Raw genomic sequence first — 22,891 nt, forward strand, 5'->3', positions numbered from 1 at the left:
TCATCTCATAAAACTAATCGAACTAAGTTCCTTCCTCCATTCTTTGACCTCTTTTTTTAAAAAAAAATTATTTATTTGAAAGGTAGAGTTATATATTGAGAGCTCCTCTGTCCTCTGATTCACTCCCCAAATGGCTGCAATGCCCAGAGCCGTGGTGAACTGAAGCCAGAAGCCTGGAGCATTTTCAGGTCTCCCATGTGGGTGCAGGGACCCAAGGACTTTGGCCATCTGCTGCTGCTTTCCCAGGTACATCAGCAGGGAGCTGGATGTGAAGTGAAACAGCTGGAACTTGAACCAGTGACCATATGGGATGCCACCACAGTGGGTGGCCTCTGAATTCTTTTTGTTTTATGAGAGGTAAGAGAGAGACAGAGAGAAAGGTCTTCCTTTTCTGTTGGTTCACCCTCCAATGGCCGCCGCGGCCGGCGCACTGCAGCCAGCACACCGCACTGATCCAAAGGCAGGAGCCAGGTGCTTCTCCTGGTCTCCCATGGGGTGCAGGGCCCAAGCACTTGGGCCATCCTCCACTGCACTCCCAGGCCATAGCAGAGAGCTGGACTGGAAGAGGGGCAACCGGGACAGAATCCGGCGCCCCGACCGGGACTAGAACCCAGTGTGCCGGCGCCGCAAGGCGAAGGATTAACCTATTGAGCTACGGCGCCGGCCTCCTCTGAATTCTTTTTAAGATTTATTTTATTTATTTGAAAGGCAGAATGACAGGGAGAGAGACAGAAAGGAATTGTCCACCCACTGGTTCACTCCCCAAATGGCCACAACAGCCAAGGCTGGTTCAGATCATAGCCAGGAGCCTGGAACTCCATCTAGGTCTCCAACATGGGTGGAAAGGACCCAAGTATCTGGGCCATCTCCTGGTGCTTTCCCAGGTGCATTAGCAGGGAGCTGGATCAGAAGTGGAGCTGCCAGCCCTTGAACTAGTACTCCAGTGTGGGATGCCGGCACCTCAGGAGGAGATTTAACCTGCTGAGCCACAGTGCCAGCCCCATGCTTTGAATTCTGTGAATTATGGGAAACATCTGAAGACTTCACTGGGGCTGAGGCCCAAGGAACATGAAAGTGATGCATGCTGTGACTTAACTGCAGATAATCCCTAAAACTTAAGGCTGGTATGAAGCAGCTCCACACAAATACAAGCTGGATCTCCTGCCTTTAAAACAAAACAAAACAAAACAAAAAAAACTTCTTTTTAAAACAGTTGGAAAGGTTTCTCTTCCTAAAAATGCCAGTCATAGCCCAGACTGTCATTCAGAAATTTCCAGAGCAAGAGGTTACATGTGACTGTACAAAGTCAACATGACGTTGCTTCTCCATTGTCTGAGGCCATGTAAAACACCTTGCCCATCTCTGTTGGCCCCTGCTGAGCAATGCTACCCTGACTGTTCAATGAGAAAGGAACACTTTCAAGTTCCCTGGCCACAGAAAAGTGGATTGAAGCAAAACTAAATGCTGCGGGGCCTGGGGGTGGGGTCTAAATCCCAAGAACAAGGTTTCAGCATCGAACTTTCAAAATCCAATGGCTACAAGACCAGGCTGAGTGTTGACTAGGAAATACCGTCTTTGGAACAAATATTTTAATTATCTGGAGCGGTCCCGGTAGCTTGGCTGGCTCCCTGTTTATTAGTATGATAATATCACCTCGATGTATACACTTTATGTATCAGGCATCCATAATTCATGAACTGGCAAATAAAGAGATCCAGAATCTGTGCACAGCAGGGCCATTGCCAATTATCTCACTTGGCCAGAGCTGTCTTGTCTCGGCCGCTTGCAGCTGCTCTTTGAAACCATTCGTCAGCACTTAGAAGACATGCGTGCAGTTGGCCAGGCTGTTTGAGTCTCTATTGTTTACATACTGGGAGGTTAGCTGCTGGTTGGAAATTATCTGTCATATAAGCATCCTCGGAGGACAAGAGGAGAGAAAGGAAGACAAGCGCCGTCCCTATGCATTTTTAAAATTTATTCTGATGACTTTTTCTTTTACCTTTTTATGTCCTTTTTAATTACTTCATTTTCATCTGTAATTGTCACATTGCTCCATCCAGCCAAGCAGGTGCAGATTAATGGTCTAAAGTGAATGGGGCCGGGAGCCGCAGACGCAAAAATAAATATTTTCTGTTTACAAGTCTGTCGTGTAATTCAAAGCTTTCCTTTTTGTAGTCTGTTGCCAGTTGGCCACTTGGTCTTTATTGACAGAGACCACCTCATGTGTTGGTTGTGAATTCACTTGCTTAAATTTATTTGTTTTCCCTTTCAGGAACAATATAAATTTGGAAGTCAGGTGTTTAACTTGAGCCAAAATAATATCTGTCGCTAATGGAAATTTTCAAAGGGCCAAGCATTGTTTTCACTGCAGTTATCTCTTCCTAAGCAAAGGCTGAGTATATAAAATTCATTTTCTGTCGGTGGTGGGCATGCCCTTTTGTATTTGAGTTTGCACACTGTACTCTGCATGCTCCAAAGATTCCCAAGCCCTGAGAATGGCATATGAACTAAGGACATGGAAATGAGAATCATAGTGAATATGTTCATGTCTACCTGTATGTGTTCAGGTTTAATTTCTCACATGAACTTAGGAACATACACTCAAGAATATATACTCAGGCCTATGCATATAGAATCTCATATTTAATATTCGACCTGGGGCTGGAGCTGTGGTATGGCCAGCAAAACGTCTGCCTGCAATGCCTGCATCCCACATAGGCACTGGTTTGAGTCCCGGCTGCTCCACTTCCCATCCCGCACCCTGCTAATGGCCTGGGAAAAGCAGCTGAGGCTGGTCCAAATACTTGGGCCCCTGCCACTCACAAAGGAGATCAGGATGGAGCTCCTGGCTCCTGGCTTCAGCCTGGCCCAGCACTGGCCATTGCAGCCACTTGTGGAGTGGATGGACAATATCTCTTTCTATTTCTCCTTTTCTCTCTGAAACTCTGACTTTTAAATAAATAAAAAATGCTTTAAAAGTATATATTCACTTAATTGACAATGAAATATAATTCAAGGATATCCTGTGTCCTTAGACTGGATGAAAACAGATATTTGAAAGGATCAGTAAGAAAGCAGAGTAAGGTGTCAATACAGACCACACAGCTTGTGATGGGGTTGTGAGGATGTCTCTAATGTATCCAACTCAATGCCTGGAATATAACAGGGGAAATAGTGGCTGCTATTGCTTTTGGTGAACCTGCTGTTGCTCCTACTCCAAGCCGACCTTGGCAGTCCTGTGTTGTGCAGCTGCTGGGACACAGATAAGGACAGCTGCTTACCTGGACCCACAAGGTGGTTGACAGTAGAGCTTCAAAGAGAACCAGGTCTCCCAACCACTTCCTTGCTCACAGGCATCCCAGACAGACCTCGGATAGAGCCAAGCCTGTGGCAGGCAGCCAAACACATTTTTCCTGTATGTCTCTCTCTTCCCTACTTGTCTCTGAGCTCCCTTGCAAGAAACACTTTGTCAATTTCTGTCTGTTGGACCTGGCACTGTGCTTTGTGCATGGTAGAAGCTAAATATACATGTGTTGAAGCAAATAGGTACAAAGGGAAAAGAAACAGTTGTCAGAAGAATAGCAGTTACATAGAATCCTATGAGATTCTGACTAAAATAAGATTTTCTAGGCTTTAGGCACAGCTGTGTGAGCACAGACGCTAGACAACTGTTGTAAAGCTAATTTGGGGCTAGATGTGCATAAGGTTATCTGGAAGAAAAGTAAAGAAAACTAATTTAAAACCTCAAGGGTAAAACCCCTCGTAAGACTCACTAGTAAATTAGTCTTTTGTTTAAAATGAAGCTTAAGTGCTCCCTTTTGTATGTTCCAACCTCCTCCAAAATCTTATGCAGGCTCTTATTTATTATTATTTATCAGACATACTCTTAATGTATTTTTCATGGTTCTTTTTCGATAAATCCCATCAGATAATTTCAGTTAGGGTTATTCTACTTTCCTCTTCTTAGGAGGAAATTCATTTTGACTCAGGTGTTTTCCTAAATTGCCTGTCAATTTTCAAAACCTGAACCATCGGAGAAATCTTGAAACAGGAGGGCAGTACTGTAGTTCATGTAGACAGAGGGTATAAACATCAGGGCTGCAGAAACCAGAAGTGATGGGAGCTTAAGGAGGGAGCCCAAGTGCCTGGAAGCCCTGGCGATGCAGACCCAGGGTGCCTGCCCACCCCGGAGAGAATCTGATTCCAGGCCAGGAATCTGGACGGGTTGGATAAGATTAGGTTACAATCAATAGACATCAAATGACCCATAAGGGCTGCTTTTTAGCTTCTATTTAGTATACTCTCTCGATGTAGTTTTCATTGGTGGTGTTTCTTTGATTAGTCCTGAACTGAAATGGCAGCGGAGGTCTGGGTGTGATGTGGCTTGCAAAAAAAGAAGAAGAAGAAGAACAACAACAACAACATAATGATCCTATAAATGGAGACAGCTACCCTTGACACTGAAAACGTCAGGGATCCTCTTTCTGCAGGGAGACAATAAGATGAATTGGGAAAAAAAGCAACAGGATCCATGAGTGGGCGTCTGGTGCAGTGGTTAAGTTGCTGCTTGGAATGACTACATCCCATATGGAGTCCCTGATTCAAGTATTGGCTCCTCCTCTTCCAATCCAGCTTCCTTATAATGCTCACCCTGGGAGGCACCGGATGGATGGCTCAAGTACTTGGAACCCTGCAACCCATGTGGGAGACCCGGGTAGAACTCTTGGGTTCCTGGCTTCAGCTTGGCCCAGCCCTAGAAGGTGTCAGGCATTTGGGAAATGAGCCAGCAAGTGAAATGGACCATCTCTCTCTGTCTCTGTCACTCTGCGTGTAGATGAGTTCGGGTGTGAGTATGTCTGCCTTTCAAATGAAAATACATAAATAAATGCTTAAAAGGAGAAAAAGATATTTACAAAACAGAGCCTAGAGGATGGCCCAGGGACCTTTCCCTAGTCTAATTTAAATATGTACCTTGATATTGTCTCATTTGTTCATTAGCTGCAGATCCACTCAGCAAACATCTGTGTGTACAACAGTGACTCCCACTGACAGGGGGGTTGCTGAGGATGAAACAGATTCATGGCCCACAGATTTCAGTTTTTCTGTCTGTCCCGCGGTGGGGAGAAGCTTGGTCAGAGCAATTAGGTTTTTAAAGCTGCAATTCACCCTGACAATTGCTATCATGGGTACTTACAGCATTAATTCTGTGAGTGACAAGTTAGAAAGAACGTAGGAGAAGTATCTGCAGCACTGTGGTGATGAGCTAATTCCCCAATTCCCTGGATTGACACAAATAAGCAACCGTGCAATTAAAATGGGATGGAGGATAGAAGGAGCTGTTTGTAGTCAGAAACACGTACAAGAAACACAAGTGTCAAGTAAGCATGAAAAGATGTCCAGTGTCACTCGACGTTTTAAATTCGTTTAAAATACTGGCACATTAGAGAGGTTTCAAAACCACGTTTTTGAAAGCTATAACGGGCTGCCACATACTGTTAGCTGAAGGGCAAGGAGAGAGTAGGCTCTGAAGTGTAGAAGTCTCTTGGTAGAATGTTACTGTTCCCAGGGTTGCACTGCCCCTCCTCTAAGCAGATGGTGCACTCCCACCGCTGCACTTCTTGGAGCATCCGCTAGAGTACCAGAGACTCCTTCCACTATGTAGGGATCAGACTCCGCATGTGATCCGCTTCAGCCGAGGACACGAGGGGACAAGCCCTACACTAGGTCCAGGGCATTTTAGGAGCCGCTGTGTATTTCTGCAGGCCCCGTGTTCTGTTGCCCTTGGTCTGGAGCCCAGTGTGTTCCAGATAAAGGCTGATCCTTCCACCTGCATGCTGGCCTGAGACATTGCCTGGAGGGAGCAGAGGAGAGCATGGTAGGGCTGCCTCAGACCTTTTCCCAGGACTCCACGTTAACAAGAAGTAAACTCTGCTATTTTAAAGCACTGAGATTTGAGGGGTTTGTGTCTGAAAATCGTGCACTTATCTAGTGAAAGCTGACTATAAAATGTTTTAACTCAGCAGTTGCAGTACTGCTAATTGGCTTAACTGAGAGATACAATCTTATTTTTATTTTTTATTTTATTTTTTTGACAGGCAGAGTGGACAGTGAGAGAGAGAGAAAGGTCTTCCTTTGCCATTGGTTCACCCTCCAATGGCCACTGCGGCCGGCGCACCGCGCTGATCCAATGGCAGGAGCCAGGTGCTTCTCCTGGTCTCCCAAGGTCTCCCTGGTCCTCTCAAGGACTTGGGCCATCCTCCACTGCACTCCCGGGCCACAGCAGAGAGCTGGCCTGGAAGAGGGGCAACCGGGACAGAATCTGGTGCCCCAACTGGGACTAAAACCCCGTGTGCTGGCACTGCAGGCGGAGGATTAGCCTAGTGAGCCACGGTGCCGGCGAGATACTATCTTAACCTACGTGTAAACATAGGTGTCAGAGGTTTTCAGCAACACTGTTTATTATAACAAAATGGAACAACCTAAAGTTCCATCAGTAACAGTTTACTGTGTAGTATACCCATATAATGGAATACTATGCATCTCTTTTAAAAATGAAGTCTTGGGGCCAGCACTGTGGTGCAGTGGGTTAAAGCCCAGGCCTGCAGCACCACTATCCCATGTGGGTGCCAGTTTGAGTCCTGGTTGCTCCACTTCTGATCCAGTTCCCTGCTAATGTACTTGGGAAAATCAGCAGAGGATGGCCCAAGTCCTTGAGCCCCTGCACCCACATGGGAGACCTGGAAGAAGCTCCTGGCTTCAGACCGGACCAACTCCAGCCATTACAGCCACATAGGGAGCAAACCAGTGGATGGAAGATGTCTGTCTCTCTCTCTCTCTCTCTCTCTCTCTCTCTCTCTCTCTCATTCTTTCAAATAAAAGTCTTTAAAAATAAAATAAAAATTAGGTCTTATAGCTTGGTAGAATTATTCATGTAGTTGTATATTACAGGATTTACAATTCTGCAACTCAATGGCTTTGCTCAGCTTTGTTTTTCAAATGTGTCAATCTCATTTGATTGTGGCTGTGTAATACTGTACATGTGAGTATACCACATCTGTTCATCATCCATTCTCTTACTAATGAATACCTGCATAATTTCCAATGGTATTTGCATGCATGAAAAATCTGCATGCCTCTTAGGCACATGGCAGGGTTTTCTCTCAGAGACCCATGAGTGGAATCATCAGATGACACAATATGAGTGTCTTCAAACTTTATGGATATTTCTTAATTCTCAAAAGTGGCTGTGCCCACTTTGGCCTCCCAAATACTGGCCCATGCAGCTGAACTTATCCTCCTGCAATTGTCATTGTATATAAACCATAATTTCTTTATCCATTCAACAGTTGATGGACATTTGGGTTGTTTCCATATCTTAGCTATTGTGAATTGTGCAGAATGATCACGGGGATACAGATAACTCTTTCATATGCTGATTGCTTTTGGTTTGGGTAAATTCCCAGGAGTGGGATGGCTGGATCGTATAGTAGATCTATATTCACATTTGAGGTATCTCCAAACAGTCTTACACAGTGGCTGTACCAGTTTACATTCCCACCAGCAGTGGATTAGGGTATCTTTTCTCCCACATCCTCACCAGTGTTTTTTGTTTGTTGATTTCTGTATGAGGGCCATTCTAACTGAAGTGAGGTAAAACCTCATTGTGGTTTTGATTTGCATTTCCATGATGGCTAGTGATCCTGAGCATTTTTTCACGTGTCTGTTGACCATTTCACTTTCCTCTTATGAAAAATAGTGGCCGTACTAAATTACATTCCTGCCAAAAGTAAACAAATGTTTCCCTTTCTTCACATCCTCTCTAATAATTGTTATCTTTAGACTTTTTGATACTAGCCATTGGTAGTAATTAGGGTTGAGAGCATAAATAATACATTTATTAATAGCAAGAGAGTAATAGAATTACTTCATGTAAAACTGTTGTGAGATGATGTCTCAGTGTGGTCTTCAATTGCATTTCCTGTGTATTACTGATTTTGCATCTTTTCATATACCTTTTGACCATTCACATGTGTTCTTACAAGTAGTATCTCTTCAGATCTCAGCCCATTTTTAATCAGGTTATTTTCTTATTATTGAGTTAAGTTCCTTATGGGTTTTAGATATTAATCCCTTATCAGAGGTCTGCTTTATAAATATTTTCCCATTCCACATGCTGTCTCTTCACTCTGTTGATTGTTCTCTTGGCTGTCCAGAAGTATTTTAGTTTGATGTGATCCTATGTGTCTATTGTCTATTTGTGCTTTTGTTTCTTGTGTTTTTGGGTTGTGTGTGTGTGTCCAGTGTGTCCAGTGTGTCCAAAAATAATACTGCCCAGAATAATCTCATGGAGCTTTCCCCATGTTTTCTTCTTCCAGTTTCATAGTTTAAGTCTAACGTTTAAGCCCTTAATCCATTTTGAGTTTATTTGTCTGATGTGATGAAAAGGTCTCATCTCCTATTTCTTGTGGGGATGCAGTTGCCTCAACATATTGATTTCCTCCTTGGACCTTATTGACACTTTTATCAGCTGACCATATGTACACAGATTTATTTCTATGTGCTCTATTCTGATCCATTAGTCTGTGTGTGTATTTTTATGCCAGTACCATGCTGTTTTGGTTACTACAGCTTTAGTGTATTTTGACATCCAATTTTGCTTGCAATTTGCTCTTTCTACTCAAGATTACTTTAGTTATTTGGGATCTTTTGTGGTTCTATACAGATTTTAGGATTGTCATTGGAACTTCCCTGGTAGGGACTACACTTAGTCTGAACTTCCTTTCAGTAGCATGAACATTTTTAATCATAATTCTTCCAAGCTATGATTACAGGATATCTTTCCATTTTTTTGTGTTGTCTTCAGTTTCTTTCATCAGTGTGTTATTGTTTTCAGTTTGCAGGCCTTTCTCTTCAATGGTTAAATTAATTCATAAGTATTTTACCCCTATGTAGTTATTGTAAATGGAATTATTCTCTCAATTTTTTTGTCAGATAGTTCCACATTAGTATATAGAAATGCTACTGATTTTTGTATGTTGATTTTTTTAGACGGCAACTTTATTTATCAGTTTTAACAGTTTTTGGGAGGAAGTCTTTAGGGCTTTCTGTATATGATATTAGGTTATCTAAAAACAGCAACAATTTAACTTCTTCTTTTTCCATTTGGAAGCTATGTATTTCTTTCTCTTGACCAACTGACCTAGTAAAAACTAAGTGCATGAAAAGGATCATTCACCATGATCAAGAAGGACTTATCCCATAGAGGCAAAGATGATTCAACATACATGAATCCATATTCACGTAATATACCACATTAGCAGAATGAAGGTCATCTCAGTTGATGCAGAAAAAGCATTTGACAAAATTCAGCACATTATGATAAAAATTCTCAACAAACTAGATGTAGAAGGAAGGTACTCCAATACGGTAAATCCTCGATTTTAGTCTATGTGCTACTGAAGAAAGCACATGGCAAATCCCACAGGTAACAAACCCAGAGCTGTCGTTACTCGACAGTGCAAATTTAAATGCTTCAGACGTACATTCAAGTATTTGTATGTTATTTTTATCTGTATGTCAAGAATATTAGCTTATTTATAAATATGACCATATATGAGGATGCTTCAAAAAGTTTATAGACAAAGGGAGAAATTAAAGATAAGTTTCTTTTGGTGCAAAAACTGTTGGAAATCCATGCCTGGTTTTTCATAATACATATTTTCCATGAACTTTTTGACAGTCCCTTATACGTTCACATAAACATTTTAGGACACTTTAGAAAAATTTAGGTTTCCTCTGGGAAATGATAAGATAGGTCTTCTACTTGCCAAGTTTTCCTTTCTTTAGTATTTGGAATTTTTTAGAAACTACATGTATTATAAGTTTATAAATTTAAAAAATGAGAGGGGACTAATCCAGGTCAGCAGCTTTCTGATGATATGGATGAGACAAAAGACTTAAATCTCTCTAAACCTGTGTTTTCTCGTCTGTAAAATATGGTGAGAAGTATCTACTTTGCAGAACTGCCGTGAAGATCAGAATAGAAATTATTCATATAAAACATCTCGCAGAGTGCCTTTCACATAGTAGGCACTAAATAAATAATAATTGTTTACATTATTAATAAGAATGTAGGCTATGCTCTGTTTGCAAATTGACTCTCCCTGAAACGTACAGAGAAAATGTACGTCTGTTCTTTATTTCTCGATGATTGATTTGTTCTTCCACTTGGGCTCCCCATGGGGGAGAAATGGATCTTAGTGCCAGGAAACTTAGTTTGATTCAATAATTTAAACCTACAGCCAAAGTTTTAATCTCTTGCAGTAAATGCTGTCTCTTTAGATATGAAAACATACTCTGAGATCACTGTTGCCTCCCTGGTAGGGAGTGGCAGATTTAGGAAAAAAAAAAAAAAAGGCAAGACACCCAGTTACATCTGTATTTCAGATAATCTACAATAACTTTTTAGCATATCTCAAATACTTCATGGGACACATTTATAGTAAGAAAATATTCATTGTTTATCTAAGATTGACATGTAACCAGGTATTGTGCATTTTATCTGGCAAACCTAGCTGTAGGTGAGTGGAGGAAGGGCGCAGTATATGGGAAAATTGCCCCTGGACTCCATGAACTTGAATGTGCACTTAATAGTTTCTGGGTCCACTGACAACAAATAGGTGTCTACTCTGATGTCCACGGCTAATATGACCCGTAGTCTGCCTCTCAGCATAGATGGGTCCCACTGATACTGCCCACCCCTACCTCTCAGTGTAGAGGGTGTCTTTGCTTTTCTATCCTGTGCTCTTCGGGTCCTGGGCCAGGATGTCCTCCCCACAGTCCCTGCAGGGGACTTCTTTAAGGCGCCATCACGGTGGGATCTATTGCAGGTTCCCTGGCTCTCAAATCAGCCTCAACTCAACCCACATGGGCCCTCAGAAGTGTGTGGCAAGTCCTGACAGTGACCCCAAGGACACTGAACTCCAGCCATCCTTTATTTTAAGATTTTATTTATTTGAGAGGTATAATTACAGATAGAGAGGGAGAGACAGAAACGTCTTCCATCAGCTGGTTCACTCCCCAAATGGCTGCAGTGGCTGGAGCTTGACCAATCAGAAGTCAGGAGCCAGGAGCTTCCTCGGGGTCTCTCACGGGGGTACAGGGGCCCAAGCACTTTGGCCATCTTCCACTGCTTTCCCAGGCCATAAGCAGAAGGTTGGATTGGAAGAGGAGCAGCCAGGGCATGAACCCGCACCCATACAGGATGCCCAGGCCGCAGGCAGGGACTTAGCCCACTACACCACAGTGCCGCCCTCTCCAGCCATCTTTATGCCGATATGTTGTATATCTTGTGGCTTTAATGTGGCTCTCCAAACCAAAGCATAGCACAGCCCAGCCACAGTGTCCCCACAATGGATCTGTTTCCCTCTGACCACTGCCACCCTCTTGCTTCTAACTTCTACTTTTTCCCTTCATTCTCTCCTCTCACTTCACTTTCTCCCGCACAATCCACCTGAGCCAAGAGGAGCATCCCCCTCTGTCTCTCCTATATACTGTATGATCACTCGTTCAGCATGCCCTCCACGAATGTGTGATTGACAATAAAGTCAATGAGACAAATTCATGGAACATGCAGCCTAGTGCAGGAAACAAATACACTGGTAGTTCCATATTACAAAGTGCTGACCTAATGTGTGGTGATGAGCTGTATAAAGAGAAGCTGGAGATCAAGCCTGATCACATGGGTAGAAGAATGCGGAGACTGGGTGGTTGGGGAAGGCATTTGAACAGACTGAAGTGAATGAGGAGACAATAATGTTTGGAGGCAGAGCATCTCAGGTAGTGAGAAGAATCAGCCTAGTAGAACAGACCCTGCAGGAAAACCAGCTAGCTGGAACAGAATGAGTACAAAAGAGGCTAGAAAGGTCATCAAGACTGCCTCTTAATCCGTTTTCAAAGATATTTTTCATTCAGAAAGCCCTCTTTTTTTTTTCTTCCTGGACCCCTCTTTTACTATAGATAACAAGAAGTCAACTTACAGAGAAAACTAATCAGGGGCCACTTTGCCCCGAGTTGTACCTTCCCGCTCATTCCCCACGACTTGTAACAGCCCCGCCATTGGGAAACTGCAAGCCAGAGTGATTTGAAGAAAAACTGAAGCATAATTTAACCTTTTCAAAGTATTCCTGTGATGTCAGTTTTCACAAGGTGTTCTGTGGGATCAGTGTGTGCAGTAGCTTCCCTGGTGAAGCTGATTTAGCACTGAGGCTTGAGGCATTTATCAGAACTCAAACCTCCACAGAATTTGTGTTTGGATAGCCAAAGGTTATAAGGATAGAGATCAAATGTCATGCTTTGTAAATGATGTTTGTTGTCATTACAATATTCGAAAACATATAGCTGTTCCTCAATTCACAGCAGAGTTACGTCCTGACAAACCCACAGATTGAAAATCTTGTAAGTCAAAAATGTATTGAATACACTGAGCCTACTGAACCCCTAGATTAGCAGTACAGTGCACTAGAGCTGCCAGTAGTTTTCCCTCCGTACCATGTGGCTGACTATGAGCCTTGACTCACTGCTGCCCACCCAGCATCATGAAAGAGTATCATACCACACATATCCAACCTGGGAAAAGGTTAAAATTTAAAATGTGAAAGTGGGGTATCCACTGCTTTTCCACCATTGAAAAGTTGAAAAATGTCCTAAGTCATGCCACTGTAAGGCAGAGACCATGTGCACTTTGAACTGTGTTCACTGTAATGACGTGGGTGCTGAGTTAGAGACCTATGCCTTTAGCAACCAACTGGCTTCTGCCATCCTCTACCAATGACTCTTCATGAAATTGGGTTCTGCAGACACCACAGATCTCCAGGTTGTAAGGACAGCTTGTCTTCTTCCTTTTTTTTTTTTATTCTCAACTAAACTAGTGGTCTCATTTTTCTTTGTTTTCTGACTCCTCTTCCTCTATTCAATACAGGTCCTGGAGTTCCGACAGTGACGGTGCACAACACAACAGACAAGAAAAGTAAGTACCTTTTTATTTTTTTAAAAGATTTTATTTATTTATTTATTTGAGAAGTAGAGTTTCAGACAGAGGGAGAGACAGAAAGGTCTTCTATCTGCTGGTTCACTCCCCAGATGACTGTAATGGCCAGAGCTGAGCTAATCTGAAACCAGGAGCTTCCTCCAGGTTTCCCATATGCATGCAGAGGCCCAAGCACTTGGGACATTTTCTACTGCTTTCCCAGGCCATAGCAGAGAGCTGGATCAGAAGAGGAGCAGCCAGGACTCTAACCAGTGCCTGTATGGGATGCTGGTGCCTCAGGCAGAGGATTAACCTACTGCACCACAGCATCAGCCCCCAATGCCTTTTTTCTTAAATCTTCCTTGGATTCAGAATAAAGGAACAAAACACTTCCTGAGATGTTGGCCTTTAAGAGAAACTGAGACACAAACCTATTAAGAAACAGTTTATTTTGGTTTGCTTAGAGCTGCAGCCCAGGAAGACCTAATCCAAGCAGTGTTGGATTTGTGTCCCAAAAATCTTAAACTGCAAACAGGTTTTAAAGGCAAGGACTGTAAGCAGGCAGGGGGACGACATCAGACGTTGGCCAAGGATTGAAGTTGGTGAAGTGAAGGCTTGGCTAACTAAGGAATGTGCACACAGTGTTCTCTAGAAGGGAGGGGGTAAGGAATGGGCTGAAGGTTGAGATGCCCCCACGCACTATGGGATGGACATGTTCTGCTTCGAGAAACACTGTCGTTCTCAACACGTAAATAACACAAAGTAGAGAGGTCTGGGTCTAGTGAGGCCTCGGCATATCCTGGGAAAGGATGTGCATCTGCACAGGGTCAAGCACTCTTCAGTGGATGTGACTGGACTTGGGTCCCCATGTCCCCTGACCTGAGGTGTCCTGGGTGCTTCAAGGTACTTGGTCTTTTGACTTTTAACAGTGATAATCTAACCCATATTTTCCTAACCAGAGGCGGAGAGATGAGTCATGTTCCCAGTTCAGAATGAACCCCGCTGATGGACCATGCTGATTAAATATGACGGGGATTAAAGTCACAGCACCCCAGTGAGAAGACCCCACAGACTTCTCTCAAGTGTTGAGCCTGAAAGGTCACTCCAGGCCTACACGGTCCTTGTCTGAAACGCTCTGAGCGGAGCTCAAGGCTGGATGTGTTCTCGCTGAGAACCAAGGCTTCATGGGCACATGGTGGGGATGCATCTGACTTTGTGGGTCTGGGGCATCCTCATGGCAGGGAGGGTCTACCAGCCATGCTGATACAGAGTGTTAAGGAAAAAATTTTCTAACACTTGTTAGAATGACAGGAAAGACTTAATTCAGGATCATCATGCAAAATGACTATCTTGACAGGGAGAGGTCAGGCTCCAGTCTGAATATGGTAGGGATAGCTGGAGATTTATGGCCAAAGAGCAGAGGGAAAGGGTCAGCAAATGGAAAACACTGAGAGGAGCCCCCAAGGGTGGAGGATTCTTGCTAAAACAGCCCAAAGTCTTAGGCATCAAAGATAGGGGATGAGGAACTTGATCATGCATCTGGGGTGGGAAGATCCTTGCTAGAAGTGGATGTTGCAAGTGGAAGCCAGGAGCCAAGGTTGAGGCCTACCCAAGAGAGGACTTCGAGGAGCCTGGCTCAGGGGTGATTAAAGCTTTCAGTCAAGGGATCAAACTTTCCAGACTCTCTTGGGGGACTCAGCACATTTTTGCTTGAAGGTACCTGCCTGCAAGTTGCCAAGTGCACGTGTATATTAGGACTTCAAATGGTGGATGTGGTCGGATGCAGATGCTTAGTAAAGCTGTTATAGAAAACCCCAAAACTGATGGAAAGAATTGCTATAGAACCCCCAAAACTGGATCTACCCAGTGCATAGCAAGCCAATTATTGATATCAGGGTAGTGGAACAAAGTTAGGTATTTATTGCAAAGCACAGAGCAAGGAGCCAGGCAACTATTGCTTAAATCACCAAGCTCCCTGAAGGATTAGAGGTAAATGTTCCTAGAGACTGAAGTTGAGGCTGGGAGGCGCATCTTCAGCTCATGTCTGAGTTCCTGGTTGTTCTGCAGTGCCCATGGCCTTCGTTCGACTGGTTGGTGATATCATGTTCTCTAGAATTTTGATGATGGTGAAGGGGGCTCCAGTCAGCCTGGGGACTATATGCAAGTGGTAGTTGCTTTTTGCTCAGGGTTTCTTCTTCAGAAACCCCTCCAGACAAGATCGGACATCAAGATGCTGTCTATGGGGGAGATAAGTGAGTTCATACATCTTGTGCTCAGGGCTGGCTGTACTACAGCGAGTTAATGTTAGTAAGAGATTGATTCACAATCATAAAATCAGGGAAAAGAAGGGGAAGAGGCTGGGAGACCATGAGAGACTGGGACCTGATGGTGTATTGCATCTGAAACCAGGGCACTGTGTACAGACTCACTTTCAAAGCTGAGAAGAGAAATGGCCCATGGTCCCACCCTCTCTAGACCTTCCTCGGTCCTGCCCATGCTGACCTATTTGTCCTCCCCTCCCCCTTACCCCTTCTCACTATGGTGTCATACTTGGTACCCCCTTCTCTGGCTGGAAGTCAAAACTCATGGCCAGTTTCTAGTTCATGTATCCAAAATGGGATAAAAGAGATTTATTTGAAGAGAGAGCAGTTTAAAAACCATCCCAAATTATGATTGTTGTGTGCCAAGATACTAAATAATTATTAGAAATTCAAAATTAAAGGATAATTAATAAAGAAATCAGAAATATAAATAAATAAATGGGTCTTAAAGTGGCTTAAGTGCCAAAAGTAATCCAGAAAAAAAAAAAGGCCAAAAAGTAGATGTCAGAGTGAAGGAGAACAGATGTTGGTAAGGCCTATGATAGCCTTCCCATAATTTTTTTAAAGATTTATTTATTTGAAAGTCAAAGTTACACAAAGACAGACAGAAAGAAAATCTTCCATCCACTGGTTCACTCCCCAAATGACTGCAATAGCCAGGGCTGAGCCAAGCCAAATCCAGGAGCAAGAGCTTCTTCTGGGTTTCCCACATGGGTGCAGGGGCCCAAGGCCTTGGACCATCTCTTGCTGCTTTTCCAGGCACATTAGCAGGGAGCTGAATTAGAAGTGGAGCAGCCAGGACTCAAACTGGCACCCATATGGGATGCCAGCACTGCAGGCAGCTGATTTACCCACTTTGGCTCAGTGCCAGCCCCTCCCATCATCTTGCTAGGAAGCATCAGTTTGCCCATTGCTGAGGTGCACCTGCTCCTGGCTTCATCTCCAGCCTCACCAGGGGACTGTTCTAGAAACCTGCTGGGCCATATACATGATAGTGTCATCAGTGACATGGTTGGATCCAGGCTCTTGTCTGATGCAGGAAGGAATTCTAGGACTAGATACAAGCAAGGTACAGTAGAAGGATATGATTTATTTGCAAAGCAAAAGTACACACTCAAGAGGAAGCATGACCATACTTAAGAATGAGCTGTGCCCATGAGGGTTAGGATCACCCCTTGATATGCTCTGGAGGCATAGTGGGTAGTGTCCGGGGTGAGGTTTGAGTGCCGCTCATTTTTTGGCTTTTTTAGAAGTCTTGAGAGTGTTGTAGCATCAGATACATGATGGGAGTAGGAGTGTCAGGCATGACAATCTTATTGCAAGATTATGTTATATAACATGTACAGGTCATTGTAGGGAAGTAGTCAACAGCCGTGTTGGTTACTTCCTGCCAGTGCTGGTTCTAGGCAATTGGCTTTGTGGAAACAGCAGTTTTCTGCAGCACAAAAGAGGGTGGGAGGCTTGGGTGGAATAGGCAGAGTTGTAGAGAGGGGCTGCTGAGCTCAGCTCTCCCCTATTGGCTCCTTCCTTGTCTGTCTGTCTCAATAGGGCAGAGTCCCCTGACGGCTCTCAGGAGTGACTGCCTGGGTTTCACAATGTTCTCCAGCCCCATCCACCCACATGCTCTCTGCTCCAGCAGGTGCAGCTGTGACAAGCACCCAGGGGTTCTGGCTGCAGTGTTGGGCTCAAGGCACCTCATCTAAGAGACATACAGCAGCCTAGCAGAACGCTGTAGGGAATGCCCATGCTTAGACATCTCTTTAACTGTGGTTTTCACTTACAAATGCGAATGTTGCACAGAGCCTCAGCTGTGGCACCTTTTTATTACAAAAAATATATACTATTTGTTTTGAATATTTGTTAAAATGGAATGGAGTATGTGAATAATTTGCTGCCCTCTTATGATATTTTTCCTTTCTTAAAAACCAATGATCTGGTAAAAGTTGAATAAGGTATGTAGTGTAGTTAACAGAACTGTACAAGTGGCAGGTTCCTGGCCTACCTATTGCACTCCTGTTTTGTAAGCTGCTTCCCTGGAGGGTTCTGGTGGAAGAGGTCACAGGGCTCTGTGTACCATTTTTGTAACTCTCTGTGAATCTATCATTGGCTTACATTTGAAAGATTTTTCTTAATCTACGGTCCAATAAAAACTACACAACTATTTCTAGGACATATGGTGGTTCTTAGAAAACCATTTCATCTACATGCTTTCACTGGCTTCCTTAGGAGACACTGTTCTTAATCTTCAGGCTACCATAGTGCCTACTTTTGAGAATGATTTGACTCCCGGGAGTATGAAGGCCCAGAGAACACTCTGTGAGTCACCTGTCCGCAGAATGCTGGATCAACTGATTCTGGTTTTCCAAAGCTCTTGTGTGAATGAAAATGGAGCCCATTTATAGCTTAGATATGTAAGAAAACATTTACTTATTCCGTGTGTTAAAAATAATCTGTGTGAGTGGCATGGAATGCAATACTTTGGAAGAGAGTTCAAATAAGAATTTGCCAAATGTCCTCCAGTGAGTACAATAGCCTCAAGTCCCCAACGTTCTGAGATGTCTGATTGACAACTCTGTCCAGACAGTGTTGACAGATGGAGATCCTAGCTTGCCATCCATGTTCCACGGGGAACTCCATAAAGAAGTGTTTGCAAGAAACATTTTACTGTGTGCAGTTGAGCTGTCACTTTTATAATTTTGACTCCCAGGGGCAAAGAGATAGGACCCAGTGGGATAAGAAAAAGCATTGTGCACACTTGATGAAGTCGGTGGTGACATGTCAACATTCCTTTTTTCTACGTGAAATTTAACAATACACCAATGGGGGAGACACCATTGTACCTTATCTCAACAAATAGCTGATTAATAGGAAACTAGACAATTTATATCATGATGTGATGTGTGGAATTTATTTTCCAAGCCTGTTTAGATAACTGTGTGTGAACTCTGGTTTTCCTGTAGCCTAATTCAAAGTCTGGGAATATTTCACCCTGCCCTTGCCTGTTTCTCAATTCCTGGCTGTCAGTAGAGATCAGGGTGTCTCAGGAAGCTGACTTAAGCCATGGTTTTCGCTTGGGAAAAGAATGATTGAATGTGGCTGTGTTAGTTGTAACACCCACCCTCAAGGAGACAACAGGAGTCTCCTCCTGTTCAGGGTCAGTTTTACCCTCAGACTCTGTGGTTGGGCAGGGGAGGGGAGAGGGTCCAAGCTAGTTTCTCCAATCCTTCCCACATACAACCCAAGCAAAAATTCTGCAGAAGGAGCAGGAGGGCAGAGGGGAGGCTCCTGTCCCCATAAAGACTCTGGGAGAAGGCAAAACCCAGCCAAGAAATACATGCCTGTATTGGGGTACAAGTGTCTTAGGGTGCCCAGAGAAGAGGGTTCCTAGCCTGGAGTTGAGGAAGGGGACGGGATAAGGCTAGAGACCTGGTTCCCATATTTGAAGAGTTGGGAATCTGCTTAAAAGAGATTGCAGTACTTAAAACAGTGCAATTGCAGAGCACTTCTACCTATGTTATGTTTTCTTGGCTCCTCTTAGTAACTGTCAGGGAGGAAAGGCAGTACCAACCCCATTTCACAGATAAGAAAATCGAGATTCAAGCTGCAGGTGCACTAACGGCTAAGACGGCATTTCTTCTGAAATTCTGACCATTCAAGAACAAATCTTCTCAATGAGAGGAAAAGACTCTGAAAAAGAGGAAGAGAAATGGAGGGAGTGGGAGGCGGAGAGAATGAGAAAGAAGCAAGGAATAAAGGAAAACCAGCAAGAAGCCCCACAGCAAATACTCCAGTGAACACGGACTTATAAAAGATTAACAAAATGTTTAAATTTTTTAAAATTCACTCAGTGTGTCAGCAGACACGTCAGTTCCATGCACGTCCTGTGCCAATCACAGCGTGCGTCTCCGGGAGAGGCTGGGACTTCTTGGAAGTGATTATTTGAGCAGGAGACCAAATCCCTGACCCCCCAGCCACCGGCCCCGGGTTCCTTCTGCTCTGCCTCGGGGGTCGGCACCTGCAGATCAGGCTTTGGGCCCACCTGGAAACAGGAACTGAGAGCTGCAGGCCTTAAATGCCCAGTCCAGCACCCTGACTCTGGCCTGCAGGTATCGGATGGGGGTGCGGGGCGTTTGTTCCAGCGAGTTTAACTTTTGATGTTTCTGATGTCCTCTCTTGGAGTTTCACAGCCCATGTCACCCCTGGCTGTGCCAGCCTCAAACAAAACGCCCTGTGTTTTCATTCTGTCTGCCAAGCTGGGGCATCCCCAGTGAGGCGGCAGGTGCCTGGTCCCCCCAGCCCCGAGCGCGGTGTCCTGTCCGTGGTGCGGCTGGGCCGCATCAAAGCCTCTGGTGAAAGGTTCACAGCACGCAGGTGCACGAGTGTCTCAGGCAGGCAACAAAGCCGCTGTCAGGCCGGCCCTCACAGGCCGGGCAGGCCTCAGGTCGGTTTCAGATCAGTTGCGCGCTTTCATGATTGCAAAGGCCGCTGGAAATGTTCCAGCAGCAGCACAAAGACACCGGTGCAGCCGCCGCCTCCCTGCAGACGCCCGGCTCATCCGCACGTGCAGCCCCGCCCACGGGTCCAGGGCATTAGGATTCTGCCCAAGTCCACACCATTCGCACTTGCTCTGCTTGACGCTCAGTCGTGAAGATCTTGGGTAAACGGATCCCTGTCTTGGCCCCGGGGGTCCCTCAGGAAGCAGTGGTAACAAGAGGTCCAGCTGAATGGTGCATGTGCTCTGGACTGGGGGCAGTTTTAAATACATATTGTAACTCATTTCATCCTCAGCAGCCTGAGGCAGGAACTGTTTTCACCCCCATTTCTCAGTTAATAAAACTGTGGTACAGGAGCCTCAGTGATGTGCCCAGTGCCTGCAGTCGTGTGGCTCCCGCCAAGCCCATTTCTGCATCCCTAATCCAAAAAACAAAAAACTCTGATATGCTCCAAAATCCAAAATTTTTTGAGTACTGACATGATGCCACAGGTGAAAACTCTCACACCTGACCCCCTGTGATGGGACACAGTCACAGCAGGTGCACTCCGGGCTGCATCCCGTAGTAGAGAGGCCGGGATTGAGTCCTGGCTCCACTCATGAGTCCAGCTTCTTGCTAATGCACACCCTGGGAGGCAGCAGGTGATGGCTCAAGAAATTGGGTTCCTGCCATCCGCATGGAAGACATGTATTGAGCTCCCAGCTTTAGCATGGCTCAGTCCTGGGTCTTGCAGGCATTTGAGGCATGAGCCACCAGACGAGAGGCTACGTGCTCGCTCACTCACTCGTTCTCTTAGCTCTATTCTCTCTCTGCCTGCCTCTCAAATAAATGAATGAATAGATTTTTAATGTGAGTGCACTAAAAATAATATGTAAAATCATCTTCAGGCTAAGTGTGTGAGGTGTACATGAACCATAAGTGGATTCAATGTTTCCACTTGGGTCCTCTCCTCTAAGATATCTCATTCCATATATGCAGCTATTCCAAAATCTGGAACAGTTCTAGCCCAGCATTTTGACACGGGATTCTCGGCCTGTACTCACCATCTGCTCATTTGTCTGGCCATCAGGGAGGCCCGAGGGGTGACCTCCCATCAGCAACAAGGACCACCCAGCACTCCTACTGAAGAGAACCCCCGGGGAGGGAAAAATGAGCCCTCCCCAGGCTTCCTCAGAGGCCTTCTCTGCATGGCTTCTCCACCTTACAACGCCCCCTGTGGTCTGTGAGAATCAGCGCTGGGTGGAGTACACAGCCAAACACCTCTTGCCGCTCTGAGAAGCCCCCCACATCACAGGGAAGAGATCGGGGCGAGGCCCCATGGATTCCAGCACTCTGTTTCCTGTAGAAGAGGCTCAGCCTCTGTGCACAGGCTGGTGTTGTACTCTGTGGCCTGGAAGGGACTCAACCTTGAACTGCACCCTCACATGCCAGCCACTAATCCCCTGCGCCCTCAGCTGGCCATCCACCATTCTATTTTCGATGCAATTGCAGCAACCGTTTAGTATGGTGGGTCAGCACAGCTTGGAGCTTGGCACAAAGCATAACTGCCCATTCCTTTAACAGCAGAGGGAGGATAAACAGTTGAAAACAATCCACCTTGGATCACACAGCAAAGTTCAAGGCCAAGACTAGAACCCAGGTTGGTCCAACTCCAGTGCACCTGCTCCTGACCGTTGGGCCTTACCAGATGTCTGACAAGGGGAGTTCTTGGGACCTAGGAGCTCAGCAGCCTCTGACCACTGCTCTGAAATCAGTGCTGATGATGCAGCACTGAGTCCTTGTGGTGTCTGTACCTCGACAAGTCTCCTTCCTAAGTTGGAAACTTTCTAGAAGCTAGAACTGTATGCCTGCAGCCAGGTAACATGAAAGCAAGCAAGCTCCAAGACAGATGACTCTCTAGGAAGTCTTGACAGGTCACGAATGTGTGGTCTGTCTGCCACTACAGGGACTGCCAGAGAGGACAGAGCCAGAGGCACACTGGTACTGGGCAGCAACACAGTTGAGGCTGTGGAAGGTTGGGACCCTGACTTTGGGGGAAGGCTCATCGTGTCCTTGAATTCCAGCCTTGCTTTGAAATTTGGAATTACTGTTTCAGAGTGCTTTGTGCTCTCTGCTCCTCCCTCCCCTGACCCTAGAGCCCCCCTGGGAATATTTGACTTTTTTTCCCCTTTAGAAAATCTTATATGCAAACAGAGCCTGCGGGGTGTTCACAGATGTGACTCTGAATTATTTAAAAGCTGTTTCCTTAAGAATGTAATTATGGTTGGAACCAAAGTATACTCATTTGGTGCCTGGATATTCAAACAACTTAGATATTGGGACAGAAAGCCAACAAAATCACAGTTAATACACTGCTGGTTTAAATGTAAATATGGAAGGGTGTGCAACTTAGCTGTGCAGAGAGCAATGCCGTGTGTGAGAGTTATAATTACCTTGCAGCTTACAATACAGTGCTGCTGTCTCCCAGAGAAAATTCATGGGTTCGTGGGGTAGCGAACCTATAATATGTGCCCATTAACAACACCCCATGGTGTCTTGAAAGTGTATTCATGAACTCTAAATTACCAGGCTGTTCAGTTAGCACTCTTTGATCAGCACGTTTCTCTCCCTCCTACTCTCTTCTGCTTCATTTTCTAAGGAAGCAAAGCCTGCCAGCATCAAGGCAGTTCTATGAAATTGCACCAGACGCACACTATCTTATGCCCCTGTTCCTTTGCAAATACTGGTGGGCGCCATCCCTGCTGCTCTCTCCCTGTCCCCGCCAACCCGCCTTCTTCCCGAATAACCACCCATCAGGCTGCCAAGAGTTTGCTCACATCACTTGTTCTCCTGAGCACACGGTGCAGATTCAAGGCCAAGTGCAAGTTGACAATGCTGGAATCTGGAAGGACTCAAGAGGTGTGCTAAGGAGTGTGGCCCTCGTCCTGTAGGGCCTGAGAGCAACACAGCCAGGTTTCCCTCTGGGGCAGATGTGTGTCTGCCGCTGCATGCCAAGTGGGGTAGAAGACAGGGAGGGCTGCCTGGAGGAGGTGGCTACAGAGAACGAAGAT

At 45.1% G+C, this 22,891-nt stretch overlaps 1 protein-coding gene across 1 annotated transcript in view; it reads left to right on the top strand.

The window, feature by feature from the left end:
• Window positions 1-22,891, top strand: part of DPP6 (dipeptidyl peptidase like 6) — an 889,247-nt gene that overhangs the window by 833,795 nt on the left and 32,561 nt on the right. The window contains exon 17 of the mRNA XM_062193815.1: window positions 12,980-13,027. Within this exon, the coding sequence (XP_062049799.1) occupies window positions 12,980-13,027 (48 nt within the window). The remainder of the gene's footprint in view (window positions 1-12,979; window positions 13,028-22,891) is intronic.

The sequence above is a fragment of the Lepus europaeus genome, chromosome 5 (genome assembly GCF_033115175.1).
Source record: "Lepus europaeus isolate LE1 chromosome 5, mLepTim1.pri, whole genome shotgun sequence".
In the NCBI taxonomy this organism is placed as follows: domain Eukaryota; kingdom Metazoa; phylum Chordata; class Mammalia; order Lagomorpha; family Leporidae; genus Lepus; species Lepus europaeus.